The sequence below is a fragment of the Chelmon rostratus genome, chromosome 19 (genome assembly GCF_017976325.1).
Source record: "Chelmon rostratus isolate fCheRos1 chromosome 19, fCheRos1.pri, whole genome shotgun sequence".
Taxonomy (NCBI): domain Eukaryota; kingdom Metazoa; phylum Chordata; class Actinopteri; order Chaetodontiformes; family Chaetodontidae; genus Chelmon; species Chelmon rostratus.
Window position 1 is genome coordinate 18,676,383 of NC_055676.1, and position 16,653 is coordinate 18,693,035.

Consider the following 16,653-nt stretch of genomic DNA (forward strand, 5'->3'; position numbering starts at 1 on the left):
AGATAGGATTCTGCGTGTAAGGTCCAACCAATAAAAAGCCCAAATATTCTATTAAGTGTAAATCCTCTCCGCTGGTGGAGCTTGTGGAGTCAGATTAGGGCTAGACAAACACTGCCAAGCAGTCATGCCCGCACCGGGAGCACTGCCAACAAGAAGCCCCACAGATATTGGCGTGTCACTGTGAGTGTGTGTGTGTGTGTGTGTGTGTTAGTGTGCTCAGGCAGCAAAGAACCCCAACGTGAGCATTAGCAGGCAGGGGGATGAACAAACTAAAGCTCTGATACGTGCTGCTCTGTGTAATGGGAAGACTGTGTCAGGGATCTGAGCGGGCTGCAGCTGCAACACACAACCTTTGTTCCGTGTCTTCATTTGTGTGTATGTGTGTGTGTGTTTCCATGTTTTCCTGTCTCTTAGCCTGCCTGCCTTTGTGTCTGTTTTTGCACCTTTGAACTTGTGCAAAAACAAAATCCACGCACCTATTTTTATTAGCAGGATTTCAACATACAAATTCATTCCGGTTTACTTCAGCGAGTAGTTGACTTGTTAGTTTGTTTAGCCGCATCACTGTGGAGCCTGTGTTTATTTAGCAATGGTTGCTCTGTAGCTCCTCTGTGTACTGCAAGCCCAGACAGCTGCAATGTTTTAGGCAGAACAGACATAGATTTCTATCGCTGACCCTAAGGCTGCTTATTAGAATTCAGCACACCTCTCCCAAATCTCCCTCCACCCACCCCCCCTTTTACTTTTCCCTCCCTTGCCGTCTCCCCCCCTCTTGCTGTCTTACACATTGGAAGAGAATGCTTAGAGCAAAGGGGTGAACTATTGGTCAGCCATCATAACAGTGACTGTGTGAGCTGCATACACAGCGATCCGCACTTGCCGACATCTGGCAAAACAAACACAACCGCTGCTGCACGGCTGCATGCCCGCGCACGCGCACGTGCACACAAGCATTTTCGAATGTGCAATATTTTTGATATTAGCACTGAATCCAATGGCTCCAGTGTGAAAGGGGTCACTCACAACCTGGTGAAATCAGTCAGAATTATCACCCAATTCTACAGCTCCAAGGTGCTTTTAAGCCTCTTTAAATTTGTGTTTTTTGTTAAGGCCCACGCAGTTACTTTGTCTCTGTGCTGCTCTCATTAGACCCCCGTAGGCAGCTGTGTCCACATACAAAAAAGCTCAGATAAAGCCATTTCATATTACCTGCCAGTACCAAATGACAGTCACACAGTGGCAAACTGGGTGAAGAAACCTGAGCAATTAGCATATTATATTATCTTGAGGGTAGGAGGAGTAATTATTTAACTTAACTTAACTTTAACTTAAATTATTGCCAGGAAGACATAAACACGACTTGTACTTAAAGTTGCTCTGAGTCCGCATCAAAGTGAGGCTGTTTGGTGCTTTTCTGCCCCCTAGTGGTTAGAGATTGCATAATGCAGCTTTAAAATGATGTTTGCGCCACGGCTGATGGTGTTAAAACATCTCATAACAAGTGTAAATTGCTTATTTAGTCTCACATACACGCGGGCTCACAGTATGACACCACACTGGGATAGAGAACATACTTTGATCCATTTATTGCTAATGTTTGCCACATCTGTTCTTAAGCAGGCAGTGCATGTGTGCCCACGTGTGTGTGTGTGTGTGTGCGTGCGTTTGCTCTGGTGTTGTTGTCCCGGGCTAATTGAGCGGCTCCACGGTGGGAGCAGCGGTGTTTAAGGTCGCGGAGCGACGTGCTCTCCTGGAGCAGGTAGAAAGCCCCCCACTTTCATAATGACACTGCTTTTATCTGTGCAGCAGCGAGAAATGCTCCCAGACAAATTCACACAGGAGCACAAAAAAGGCACATACAGCGAAGCACAAAATGTTCACATATTGTATAGGCCTACAAGCACTCACATTCACCTTCGTATGTGAGTGCTTGCTTCTGCATGCATTGCCTGCATTCAGTGAAATGCTCGTTTTTGTTCTTTTTGTTTGGAGTAGGAGGGAACTCTGTGTACTGAGGATCCTTTAGTTTCTGGGAAGACGTATTGAGCCTGTCATAAGCTATTGAGTTCAGTGATACCTTTGAGATGTACAGATGTCCGTTCAGATCAGTCTACGTCAGTGTGCCATTATGTGTGTAGGTGGTTGTAGTTTATCAGCGCCAGCACCATTTATCTCTAAACAGTAATTTTATAATGGATTTGATGGTCTGGCTGAGAAAATATGCTGTGTTGATTGTTGATTTTTCAGTTATTTAAGCACAGATCCAACACCTTTGTCTCTCTGTGCACATTTGTGTGTGTGTGTGTGCATGCCTGCGTGTGTGTTTGTGCGCATGTGCTTGCATGCTTGATTGCACATGTGACTTGAACAAACGCCAACACTGGTGGCCCTGTCTGTTTGTCCCATGCAGACGTTCTGTGAGTGTGTGCCCAGCTCCTCCCAGCTCAAACACCGCTGGTCAGACTCAGAAACCGCCAGGGAGACGCCAGCCAAGGTAAGGTCCTGTCACCACAACGTACCGCATACACGCACAGGCAAATGCATGCGCGCACCACATGCTGTTGTTTCATGGGTTGTATCAGGATTGCATAATTAGTGACCTTTATTGTAATTCATGTGGCATGCTGTTCAGGCAAGAAATAATTTGAGCAGTTTATTTTGAAATCTGTCAACTGTTCACCATTTGTAACCCACTCCTTCTTGAATCAGAGCAAGGTTGCAGCTAACAGTTATTTTCAGTTTTGATTAATCTGCTAATTATTAAATGTCAGAAAATAGTGGAAAAATGTCTTATTCCCAGAGTACAAATAGCTTGTTTGGTCTGTGAAACAGTCCAAAACCCAAAGACACTCAGTTTAATATCACAGGAGACTGAGAAAAGCAGTAAATCTAATATTTGAGAAGCTAGAACCAGTGAATTCCTGGAATTTACCAATGATTAATCGATTATAATAACTGTTCTTTCGATCGTGTAGTGGGTGGGACTAGCTAAATTACAATTTAAAGTTGTCATAGGCAAGAGCTGCACAGAAGATGACACACAGGTAAGTTTGTCAGAGTTCAGTGCTTCCAAGTGGGAAGAAATAAAATAGCTCAGTTCCTTCCTACCACACAATGTGGAAAGGAGCTGTTGGTCGGTTCAGTTATAATAAAGGTTTTGGGAATTCATGGGCAGCTCGCCATCAAAGCCAGTCTTGAAGGCACCCAGACATCTTTTAGTCAAGGCTACAAAACAACAAACACTATAATCAATTATTCACACACAGAAGGAACTGAAATAAATACATCCTAACCACATGCCGACCAGCCGCAGTGGAGTGAGAGGAAAAAGGAAGTGACCTCACCTAACCTGGATATTTATTATTTATATATATTTCAGGAGTGGGCTGGCATTAATCAGCTGTCAATTCAGCTGTAGCTTGAATTTGGTTTTCCTGGAATAAATGTCAAACTGTATATGCTAGGTTGGTATCATTGATGAATGGAAAAGACTCTGATTTAAAGCAGTGTCCTGTTATGGCTTTGTATAAATATACACTATGTCCTCTTATATATATATATATATATATATATATATATATATATATATATATATATATATATATATATATATATTCCACCCCCTTCTTTCCAGTAAAAACAGAGGAGCACTCTGAAAAGTGACTTGCTCACCTGCGGAGGGGATTAGGTATCGTGATTTTCATCACAATCCGCTTTCTCACCGCTTTGGTGATGGCAGTGTGAAGGATTATTGCATATTACACATCACATTTTGCCACCGAGCGGCAGCAATGGCACAACCTCAGCTCGAGTGCCCAAACACACAGGAATTAGATGGGATTAGGCCCCGCAGATTCTTTGAACTGAGCCCAGTGATCATGGCTGTACCAGGGAAAGGGGCTTGATTGCGTGGCAGAATTCGGGGATACGCTCCGCGTTGAATACAGATGTAAAAGTGTTATTCAAGCTGCAGGTGAATGAAATGAATGTGAAGTGGGTGAAAGTGCGAGTTCATGCATTATGCTCGCTCTGCATGTTTGCCAGTTCCAGTCTATAAAGGCGTTGCAATGCGTGTTAGTCAAACATCCACGTGCATACAGGAGTGTCTACTGTGTCTGAGTATATATATTTGTGTTTGAGAAGGAGAAGGAGAGAAAGTGAGAGAGAGCTTGCAAGACTCCTGCTGGTTTCCTGCTGATCTAATGAGCAGACAAAGCCTTTCGTCCAAGAACTGTCTGCCAGCGCTTCTGCGTGGGAGGACATCATTCTCATGGGGAGGAATTTTCTCTCATTCCCTGCCTCTCCTTTTTCTATCTACCCATCAGAATTCCCCTGTCGTCCTCTCAAATCCCACGGCGTGGCATGAGCAGAGACAGGAGAGGATCTGAAAGTCAGCCTCTAATTACAGAGTGGGCTCCTGCTGCGAGATTGAGAGACTCATTTACAAAAAACACGGCGTTAAGAGGCTGCTTGCAGCGTCATTACCCTACTAAAACTCTTGAGCTGAGTTGAGAGGTGGTGTTATTGAGTCGGTGCATGAAGCAGGTCGCCGTTGTGTTTGAATTTTTATTGACCATTGGAAAAAAACAGAAACAAGGCAGCAGCAGAACCTCCACTCCTCACTGTCAGGCTTACTTTTCCCTCCTTCAATTCAGTCTTCTCTGACTTCATGTCAGTCTGACCTGACAGAAATAGAAAAGAATTGTACCCAGCTTGGGCCAGTGCATTCATACAAATGTATTATCGTACCATTTCTTGCAAGTCATTTTTTTTATACCTCTACCATTTGCTCCTTCACAAGTTGATCCCAAGTGGCCAAAAATGTACCCCCAAACGGCAATATGAGCATTAGCCGTGCGCTTTTTCTGCTTCGCCACCCAGGTGCCACAATCAATCAATTCGGTAGCTTCAGTTCAGGCTGAATTATGTGAGCCTTAAAATCAGAAACGACTAGATACCATGTGGCTGAAAAGGTTAACATCCGGGGACACAATTATGTGCCTGTAAAGTATATCTGTGAAAGGTCTCTTTACAAAAATGCACTGCTACTGTGTGTATTTTCCGGCTTGCACTAGATGTCTGTCAGCCCTGTGTGTGTCTCGCTGTCAGCACGACGGCGGCCATCGTATATCTCCCCCACGTTAAGTTAACAATCAGTATGCTAGCAATGAATATTTAGTGCAGTGCCGATGATGGCTTCCACTGATGTCTTGGCCCGCTGGCAGTAGAGCTGAGTGAAACTGTTCTAACGTTACATTGCAGCCATTCTGCAGCGTGAGGCCATTATACACATTATGTACAGCACAGACATCCTGAGACACACACATCCACACACACACACACACACATAGAGCCAAGCCCAGTCACACAGTCGCTCAGCTGCACCTGCACTCACACACACAAGGCAAAAAGAAAAAAAAAAAAAACTGTTTGACATGCAAAAGAGATTTCATAGTGCAGTCAGGGTCTACATGTTGAGTTAGAGCAAGGAGACAAAAAAAAAAAAATGTTACGTGCAGCAACACTCCCCTAGGGCTCTTTTCTGTGATGATGTATTTGGGTGAAAAAACACGAAGAAGTGGGAACGTTCTGTCAAAGCAGCGCTCCAATTTCTTCATGTGCGGTATGCGCATGAGCTTGACTTTCCGTGACAAGTATTTGGCAGAAAGGGCAGAGTGCAGATGATGTGTGCACGTGCATACGCACCGGAAATGTGGCAGCAATGTATGTTTTGTTTGCGTGTGCATATGCTGTATATATATATATGTATATTGTGGATGTGTGTGCATACATGTGCACATAGCTTCCAGCCCATTTGGACAAATAGAGCCCAGAGGCAGTTTGTTTCCATGCATGCCTGCGGTGTCCAAAGTTCAGTTGCCTCCCGGAGAAAAACAATAGCGCATGAATTGAATCAGTGTACTCAGAGGATCCCACCAAAGGGCTTTTTATGCTTCAGGAGTAAAAATCAACAAATCCGCAAGTAGTAATTTTCCAGTCACCCTCTCAAAAATGTGTTTTTTCCTGTCCAGAATAAATAAATGATGTATCCTAGTGCTTTTGTGGTGATTCCTCAAACAGCTTGTCTTCTCAGATTTTCATATGTTGGTTAGATTTGTTTTTTGGAATCACAGCGAAAATCTTTTTTTTTTTTTTTATCTTTCTTTCTTTCTTTTTTGAAGCATACACACTCATCCAGCAGGGACTCACCATGCTCAGCAAAATTTGCTCACGGCTCGAGGCCCCGCATGCGTCGGCCCATGTGGGTTGCGAATGAAGCCAGTGGGGTACAAATGGGGCCCGCGTGAGAAAGCCATCCTCCTCCTCCTTTTCTGTGCGTTCGCTTGGGCTCATGATTGGACCAAGGAGGGCTACAAATGAGGCCCGGCGCTAGACATCACATCCTTTTCGTGTCGACAGACCAGCCCTACATGGGTTGCGGGTGACACGCACACTTGTTGGCCACAGATATCATATTTCGGCCCCTACATGGAAGATGAAGGGGGAGTAACAACTTTTTTATTTCCACCTAAAAGGCTGTGGGTACACACAGCGGATAGGAGTATTTCCTGGACAACGCGATTGATTTTCTTCACATTAAAGAAACTATAAACCTCTCTCGTAAAGCAGACCATTAGCTGTCTATTAGTGTGCTTCACTGTGCTTGTACAGCCAATTTACATATTAATGAGCTTGCACAGACGGCAAACACACTCATACACACACACCTGCCCACATATTCTCACAGAGAGAACATCCTCCAGTGTCAAAAAAAAAAAAAATCAGAAAAAGATCCGTTGTTGATTCATTTGGAGGAAGATATGGGGGAGCTAGGCATTGTTAATCATGCATAGGTGGCCCATATAGCTCCCTCCTATCCATTGCTTGTTCTCTTGACCTGAGTGGAAAAATGGAGCCGGATCATAAAGGGCCATCCTACAGGCCTTTTATAGTCTAGTTAATGGAGACCATGTTACTGGTAGAGGTCTGCCCTTTTCCTCTAAGAGGATTCTATTCTCTGTTCATTCATTTACTTTCGACTGTCGACTGTCTGCATCACTTTTGTTTTACTTTCTCTTCCTGGCTACCGTTGTTTCAGTTTTTTATTGTTTCCCTTCCGGTCTCAGAAATGGAAAGACAGAAAACCGGTGCCTTGACCGTGTCTCTCTCAGAAGTGTCTCCGGCTAGCATCCTCCCTCTGCTGCACCACCACCACTCTGATGATACGCTCAGTGTTTGGACAGAAACTGTCTCGTCTTTCTTTAGTTTTAGCGAATTGTGATCTTCAAGAGGACTGGCAGTTAAAGGAATCTACATTATGTTGCTACATAAATCATTCAAAACGACATTTTGACAGATGGGAATATGGTTACGTCGCTAAGTACTGAGCAGCTGGTGCTCAAAATATCCCCAGTGATGGATGAAAGTCATCCCTGTTTGAATAAGGCAGGTGTTTTGCCATAATTTTTAGTGTTCTTGCAACTGTGATCCTAACACCTACTTTTTCTCCTCCTCCCACCCTTCCTTCCTCGTTTCTTCCCTCCCTTCTTCCTTCCTACCCACAGAGAATGAGCTGCAGCTACCTGCTTTGCACTATCCTGCTCTTCGTGGCCGTGTTGCTAGCCGTCACTGTAACTGGCACCATCCTTTTTATGAATCACTACCAGGCCCCGCCCATGTCCGATGGCCTACCCCACATCTCCACCAATCAGGATGAAGCCAACGCCCTGGTCACTGTCGAGAGAGGCGACGGTTCTCGTATCAACATCTTCATCGACCCCAACTGCCCTGACTACAACAGTAACTTTTTGCGCCTGGAGGGTGTGCAGACGTCGCTGCTCCACTCGCTAACCGACCACGACTCTGACCTGAAGTCAGTGAAAGGCCAGGATCGGGCTCTTCTCGTCAGCCTGGCCGAGGAGGTGGCCAAGCTGTCGGCCCACGCGGGACAACTGAAAATGGACTATGAGTCCTTACGCAGGGGGCAGGGTAGCCTGGGGCAAGACCTTAACACGCTGCAGACGGAGCAGGGACGCCTCATACAGGTGAGACACGTGCACACAAACACAAACAGTGTGAGAGACAGTGGACATGCAACGTCATAGTAAGGTCGTAGAGAAGCCGCCACCTGGGTCAGGTGGTAACTGTGGCACAATATAACAGGAAAGACGCCGATTATTTTAAGTCCAGCTCTCTCTTTCCTTACAGATATTGCTATAAAAGTTAATCTATCAACATGTAATAGCATGTAATTGCATCATATGAACCTTATCATGAAAATACAACTGAATAACATTTTATTATTTTATATAATTAATCTGATTTCTACAGTAGTTAAGGACTGTAAACATGTGGTGCTCAGCATATTATTTTACTCTGTTTTAAGTCTAAAAATACATAGAAAAGACTAACATTACATCCACTGCAAGTGAAAGACTTGTGCTAAATTAACTGTACTTAAGTAGAAGTACAGAAGTATTAGCAGCAAAATGCATTTAAAGTATCAAAAGTAAAAGACCTCAGGTTACAGGGTGACCCATATCAGTGTGACATAAGGAGTTAGTTATTATTATAATTGCATTATTGTGTAAGTAGCAGTTTATGTTATAGCTGGTGATAATTAAGCTAATTTTAAACACTTTTTGTAGTGCTTGGTAGCTTTATCTATAACAATGAATCTACAGTGCATCATGTTTTACAAACTGAGCACATGTTTTGTATGTAAAACCTTAATTATCAGATAAATGGAGTAAAAAGTCTCTGAAATGTAGTGCACCACAGGCATAAAATGGAAATACTCAACTATAACTCCCTCACAATTATACTAAAGTACAGGACTTGAGTAAATATACTTAGTTACTTTCCGCCCCTGCTGCCGATGCTGAGCTGTGGCCAGAGAAAGATATTTGGCGATGACAAACAGTGCACAGGGTTTTTTTGTCGGATTGTTTCTTTGCTTTTTATGACTGAACATAAGGATGATTGTTTGAGCCGTAAAAGCAGATGAAGCGAATCCAGTGTGCAAGGCTCACTGCTGAAGTCACGACTTTAAGTACTGTACAGAGGTGCTCGAGGACTAGATTGTGAAGCACCTATCAATACGTATCGATTGTGAAACCACCTTAAGACGAGTGACAGCTCAATGGACTTGAGGGTTTTCTGTCGGTTGGTCTTATTTAGCCCCTTCCTTCTCCTGACTGCAAAATCAAAACATCATCAGTCACTGAGCCGATGCCAGCTCGGCCATGTTAATTCCTCTTCAGACCGTCCAAGCCCAGGAACGGCGAGTTTGAAGTGCGAACAGGGCTCACGTTCCTGTGAATATAGCTCACTCAGTCTGGTGTTTGAGGAGCAGGTCACAGGGGAAGAAAGGCCCATCGTGATTCAAGAAACAGAACAACTCGCACATTAATTCAATAAGATAACATAATGTTTCCCTAGATGTGTGAGACAGACTCCACATTGGATGAAAACATAATTAGACCCCCTTTCGTTTCGCAATGTCCACATTGATTTATTGACAATGCGTTTTCTAAATGTGTGTGGAAAATCTTCACACTACCAGCTCTTCTAATTTTGGCCCATCAGGCTCAGTCTTTCTATTCTGCAGTAAATAGATTTCATAGCTGCCAGCCATACAGCTGAAACGAGTGAATGCATCCCGCTTCTGTCAGTCCTTTCTTTAAGCCAGACCTCTTTAGCTCAGGGTTCAACATTGTTCAGAGATCACTCTGGATTGGTCTGCTCTCTGCCTCTGCAGAGCGGTAGCTCGATGGAAGCGTTCCCTCAGGAGGGGAATAGTGGAAATCCTCCAAAAATGAACAAAAAAAGATGTACATTAAAATAAAGCACTGATGGTTAATGGTCAGTGTTGTGTGCCTGGACTAGCTTGCTTCCTCCTATGTTCTAGTTCTGTGGTTGTATTGTTTACATTTCACTTTGATGGATATCGCTTTTGATTGTCTCTGTTTCTTATCTCAATACATCATTCAAGATTCTGACTATCATGATATTATTTCCCCTTGTAGCAGGAAATCCCAGTGTTAATAGAGACGGGTGATAACCAGCGTCATTATACTGGTTATCCAGGAAAACCAGTGTTAGTTGTAGTGAATCAAGTATCACAAAGAGAGATGGAGAACTCAGCACAACAGCTGGCGGTATGGAGGTCAGCTGCTCATCACTTTCTACAAAATTTGAAGTAATGAACTTCAATACAGCCTGCGACATGCTCCCAACAATTTTACTATGCAAGTATTGTTTGAGTAATACAGTGTCTCGGTGCTCACCTCGATTCGGCTTCTCATCAGTCCGCTTTCTTTCTGCCTCTTTTGCCTCCATTGTCTCTTTTTACCAGAGGGCGTATGCGCACATACTCATGCGAGCATACATATCTTCTTCATTTGTTTCTTTTGTGGTACGCAGCTAGGCTTCCTCTAGACCAATGCAAATAAACACAAAATATATAAGCTTGAACCTGCATTGATGGCGAGCAAATTTCCCTCTTTCATGAAGCCCGATTCCAAAAAAGTTGGAAAATAAATGGAACAGATTGGGATAACTTGCTAATCCTTTTTGACATGTGCTCAATTAAAAACAGTACAAAGACAATATATTTAATGTTTTACCTCATCAGCTTCATTGGTTTTTGTAAATATCTGCTTATTCTGAATTTGATGGAGCATCATATTTCAAACAAGTTGGGACAGGAGCAACAAAAGACTGGAAAAGATGTGGAACACTCCAAAACACCTGTTTGGATCATTCCACAGATAAACAGGTTGATTGGTAACAGGTGATAGTATCACGATTGGGTATGAAAGGAGCATCCTGGAAAGGCTCAGTTGTACACAAGCGAGGATGGAGCGAGGTTCACCGATTTGTGAACGCATGCTTGGATAAAGGATGTTACTGCATGGGTTTGGGAACACAGCTCATTTGCAAATGATTGCATTTAGTTTTTATTTGCACAGCCTCCCTGTTTTTTGGAATTGGAGGTGAACTGAGGGGAACGTGTCCTCTGATTCCCCCGTGGCAATTAAGCACATGCCTTTACTGCTGTTAAATGCGGTGTAGGTGGCATGGTGCAGTGGGCACTGAGGCTAAGTGGAGGTGGTGCTGGCAGCCCAGGCCCTGCAGGTGATTGATTTCCTCTTTGGAGGCAAGGCAACGTGGTGCGCACATCCGCTGTTTCTGCCTGACACCATGGTGTGACTGTGTGATCTATGGGCCACCTGTGGCCAGGACTTCTGATTTATACGATGACACAGAGCTGGCTGTGCCAGTGTTAGTAATGGCTCAAAGTGCAGCTCAGCCCCCTGAAGAACAGTTTCACCCTGCCTATATGTAGAGAGAAACCCTTCAAAATGCCCCTGAGGAGATAAGCGGGAGAATCTGATTACAGTGGCTTTAGGACTGATGTGTTTTGATTCCTCACAAACTGACATATTCATTTTTCACAGTGACTGCTTGCAGCCTCAAATAGAATATTTACACCAAAGCACACGCATATGCATTCAAATGAATCAGATGGGTGGGAAGACCAATAAAATGTAGGAATGAAGTATAACAATGCTTTTAACTAAAGGTGCAGCATGTTGTTAGCGTTTGCTCTAAGTCAAAGCTCTCATATGGTACTGAAAACTTTTCCCATCTTAACTAGAAACCCAGAATGCAACAGACTCAATCACCAGTTTTAAATATGGCAGCATATTAATTCAGTTTACATCAGCGCTGTAAGGTCCCATACTCTCCCATTATGACAAATCATATGTCTGGTAGAAGTAGTAGTGGTTGCCTTATTTTAAACTAGTTATTATTCGCCAAATGTGACCAACAGTGCTGGCGTCCTTCAGCTAACCCTGAATATTAGAGGCCCAGGAATTAAACCCCTTGGCCTGCCTCTGCATGGCTTCACCCATGTCATTTAGTGCCTTCGTTAGTGCATCTCTGTGCTTTGATTTCGTCACGAGCCAGATTGAATATGGTCAGAAAAGCCATTATCATACACACACACACACACACACACACACACACACACACACAGACACACACAAACAAAGCCACCTCTAGATAACTAGTCAAACAAAAACGCAGACATCATCTCGTCTGCAAGCAATAATTCCCTGACATTTGCCTTTGCCTCACCGATATAGTTGTATGTCAAAGCCAAAAAAAAATGTGCTGTTTGCGCTGCTATTTGTTGACATTAAAAGAACTGTGTCACTCTATTTACAAAAAGGAGCATGAGCTCAGGATCACAGTTTATGTAAATTCAACACAAAATCCAAAGTAGCTCTAGTTTAACATCCTCACATCCCTGTGCTGTTACAGTCTGTCTCCTCAGCTGCTCTCAGGTTGCTGTCTCCTTTTACCTCCCTCATGGTGACAAGTGCAAACGCTCGTCAGTGGTATGTATTAGATTAAAAGCTATTAATGTTCTTGGGGTTTTTTTAGCCAGCAGTGGCAGCCCTGCGCATGGGCAATGTAGGCAGCCATGTATTAAGCCCACTAGCTGGGGTGAGCATGGAGGTTTCATGACCTGCACTCGTGCAACCTTGCAGCATAAAAAATGGAAGGGCTGGATTCCCCAGAAGTCCAGCTGACATAGTTCACATATTCAACTGACTCGACATTCAGTTTTCTACAATGTCTGACTACAAAAAGACTGCGAAGAGGTAGAGGCTGCGAGGAAGAGCATGACTTACTGATTTCCTTGAACCACAGGTCACATTTTAAACTGAATTATGTGCCTGTGGAATATTAATGTCCTGCACAAGTGGCACCCACAACCTCTGTTAAGGATCTAGAGGCGAGCCACTGCCTCTGTAGAATAGAAAACCATATTGCAACAAAATGTTCATTCTGGTCGACACAAGGCTAAAGATAAAGATGAAGTCAAATTCACAGAGTGCTCGTTGCAGCATTTCAGGCAGGGATGCGATACAGATGACTTTGAAACCACAATAAGAGTGGATAATGCTAAAAGTCTCATAAAATATGGAAACCTAGTTCAATTGAGTAAATTGGGAGCTTCAAAGATACGGCCCACCAATTCAAAGGAATAAAGATTTTCAGTGTTTTGGAAGGTCCATCTGTTAGAACAGTACAGAGCAACAGTGCAGAACATTGCAAATGTAAATATAGTGGATGGAGCATATTTTGTGGGTACAAAGATACTTAAAAACATTATTTTCTAATTACGGGTAACAATAAGCCATTTGCCTGCAACATGAACAATAACCTTTAGCGATAGCTTATGACTCAGTGCAAAATAAATGAGAGGAAATGAAAATTGTTTTTCTTTAATGCTGTGAAATGAGACTATGGAGACAAACCGTGTAATATAAAGTGAAACAATTACATGTATGTCAAAACTGTCGCAGGAAATTATGAGAAAGAAATGAAATATCAAACATATCGATGAAGACTCTTGCTCAAGTAAGACATAAGGACAGTAAGTGCACAGAAAGAGTAAAGGGCCAGCCCATCACTTTATTTCATTGGTAAATTGATTTAATTGCACAGACGTATTGCCCATACACACACGCACACACTACACACACGCACACTAAACCAGACATGGACAAAATCAAAAGCCTGATCAAAGATCAGAGACTATCTGTGTGATATGAGTCTGATTTGCTATGAAAACATTCCCTTTATGTGTGAAGGTTCTGTCCATCACCGGGGTGATCTTTTATTCATTGTTTCTTTGCTTCAGAGGCCTCTTATATGTTGAGGATCTCTGGCTGTTTAATCAGAGGGATGAAGTAAGTGAGGCGCTAACATCTGTGCAAAACTTTTATGCAGTCAGTTAAGTGAAGTGGATCCAGAGAGGGCATCTTTCGTTCACTTTCTGGATTCGAACTGTGCATTTTCCTGCATTTTCAACTGCAGCTCATTGGCGTATGTGAAACAACACACAGGGAAGACAATTAGCCACCCAGATACTCCCGAGGTGGAGAGAGATGAAGATGTGCGCCTGCATCACAGCTGTCAAAAGATGAAAAAAGATGGGGAGTTCTCTAAATTGCAGGATGTGAGGATGTGAGCAGAGAGGTGCCCGGGAGCTACACGGCTGGCAAAGTGCAATACAATAACAAAGGGTGAGGTTAACCATCAGCTCGACTGAACCCTGTGGACATCCGACATCAACTACATGAATTCATTTTTTTAAGTGCGTGTCTGGCAGGAGTTTTTTTTGTCAGGGATCTGCCCTCCTGTAGGATGCAGGGCTGCAAGAAATGATTATTTTCAATTGAGATTAATCTGCCGGTTATTTTCCCAGTTAATCGATGAACTCTTTAGTCTATGAAATGTCAACAATAAGTGAAAAAATGCACATCACTGATGCACAAGGTGACATATTTGGTTGTTTTGTTCCAGCAAATTCAAATTACAAAGGCAGCAAAACAGCCAATCATCACACTGGAGAAGCTGGAACACAAGAATTCTGCTACGACTACAACAATAAGTCAATTATAAAAAACTAGCTGTAGATTGATTTTCTGTCGATGGACTAATTGATTACTGGACTAATTGTTTCGGCTCTAGCAGGATGCCTCTGAGCCAAACTGGAGAAGCAATTTTCCCACAATCGAATTGTGAGAAAGAAGAAATTGCTCATCATCATTTAGCATGAACGTCGCTATGGCATCTGTTTACCAGCCCTCTCAAAGCACTGATAGGTAGGGAGCAAAGTACAGCGGCTGGAGGTTTTTCTCATTACATTTCAAACCTATCGGATACTTGGAGTTAAAAGCGAAGTCCTGGAATAGTACAAATGTGCTTGAGGGTTTGAATTATTTTCAACTTGAAAGGGCTGCAGTCAAGAGGAAAGAGAGGGCGACTTCTTGATGGCTCCTCTCACATCTCCCATTTTCTCCTGGCTCCAGCTGAAGAGACGGCTGCTGTCTGCGAGGTGAACATGTTGTATTAAGCAGATGGTGACTGAATGACTTTTTTAACTTGTCAGCTCCAGCCTTTCAGCTCCTCTCTACTCCGCGACTCTGCCCCCTGGGGAACATCGTCTCTACCTTCTGGAACATCTGACGAAGGCCAACGAAAGCGCGCCTTTGTTGTGTTTTAGGACAACAGGGCTCAGTCGTGTTTAGCGCATTTAAGCTCAGACACATCGAGCAAGACTGGATTGAGACTGCCGCAACCGAAAAGAGCTCGATTTTGAATGCACTGCACATTATTGTGTGCAGGAGATTTAAAGGGGGGCTCTTTTTAATCTAAATTTTAATCTAACCTATTTCGTGAGTCTGCTGCAGATGTGAAAAAACGTGCACACACACACCCAAATTACCTTGTGTTTAAAGCTTGACTCACTAACACATGGCTCCTTGTGTTAAAGCTGTCTAATGAGAGCTAATTACACCCTGATCCTAATTGATGTGTCAGTCAAGGCTTAGAATTAAGACTCCTCTGCTTTTGTCTCCCACTGAACACACACAAACACACACACAAACACACACACACACTAACAAACATACAGTGTGTACTTTAATGAAATGACACTGGAGGTAATGTCAAATTTGCACGAGAAAGATCACACTTACAGGCAAGGAGCCCGAGCTTCTAGTCTTCTGCAAAAAAACAAAAAAACTTTGCTTCACATCTTGGCACACAAAAACTGTCCTCACACACACATACACACACACAAAAGCAGAATACCCACTTTTCTTTGTTTAATCTTCCCCTGCTGCTAAGCACAATGGGTTATTTCTGTGCTGTATGCATGCGTGTGCATGTGGTTGTATGTGTACTACCATGTGGGCATGTAGGTACATAAATGTGTTGTTTACACCTGCGTGTGTGGGTTAAAGCCTCAGTGTCCATGTAATATGATTGCACTGCAGCTTGCTGTGCCTCAGAGGTGTGTTGCATAGTTATTGAGGCCAGCGAAAGGCCACTGGGGTTTCTGTGTAATGCAGTTTTAATACCTGACTATAGCTGCACAGACATACCTTTGATAGAACACTCTCATTCCCTTATATATGACTTTGAGCACTGCAGGTCTGTGTGTGTGTGTGTGTGTGTGTGTTTTTGAGCGTGCATGTGCGTATATGGATGAGAGTGCGGAGGAAGATGAAAGACACCAAGAGAAAGAGTTCATGTGTGCATAAGGAGGAGCAAGAACGTTTTCTCATACCTGCAGAAGTGTGTGTATACATATGGGGCCCAACACCTGGCTGTGCATAGGTGTTGGCCAACTAGGGCAATATGTGAAAACGACCTTTCTGCAATGCACAGCACACAAAGGGCTGCGGGTAAGGAAGTGACCACAGCAGACGAGAGAGGTTACCCTGCTCTCTGCTAGGCCGAGCACACACATTCATCACCAGCCTTCCCACAGGGATCTTTGCATAGCATAGCATTCGCCAGGGTGTATTATGGGATAAGGTACCATGTGGTGTCTTTTTTTTTTTTACATAGGGTCTTTCTAAAGGTCTCTAAAGGACAATACTGTCCCAGTGGTTGTATACTGCATGTTTTAGCCCATAAGGTACAAACTGATATATTAGTACTATTAGAATACCGAAACTTTTTAAACTCCATCGCAGCAGCCGTTCAACTTATTTTTACAAAGTCACATTGTCATCACATGGTCATGCAGTTGAGACTTCTGTGAAAACTGTCCTTGCT

At 43.3% G+C, this 16,653-nt stretch overlaps 1 protein-coding gene across 1 annotated transcript in view; it reads left to right on the forward strand.

Annotated features, from left to right (window-relative positions):
- The window catches only part of fibcd1b (fibrinogen C domain containing 1b), a 94,672-nt gene that overhangs the window by 23,679 nt on the left and 54,340 nt on the right, over positions 1-16,653 (forward strand). Inside the window, exons 2-3 of the mRNA XM_041960403.1 lie at positions 2,411-2,494; positions 7,566-8,045. Coding sequence (XP_041816337.1) covers positions 2,411-2,494; positions 7,566-8,045 — 564 coding nt within the window. The remainder of the gene's footprint in view (positions 1-2,410; positions 2,495-7,565; positions 8,046-16,653) is intronic.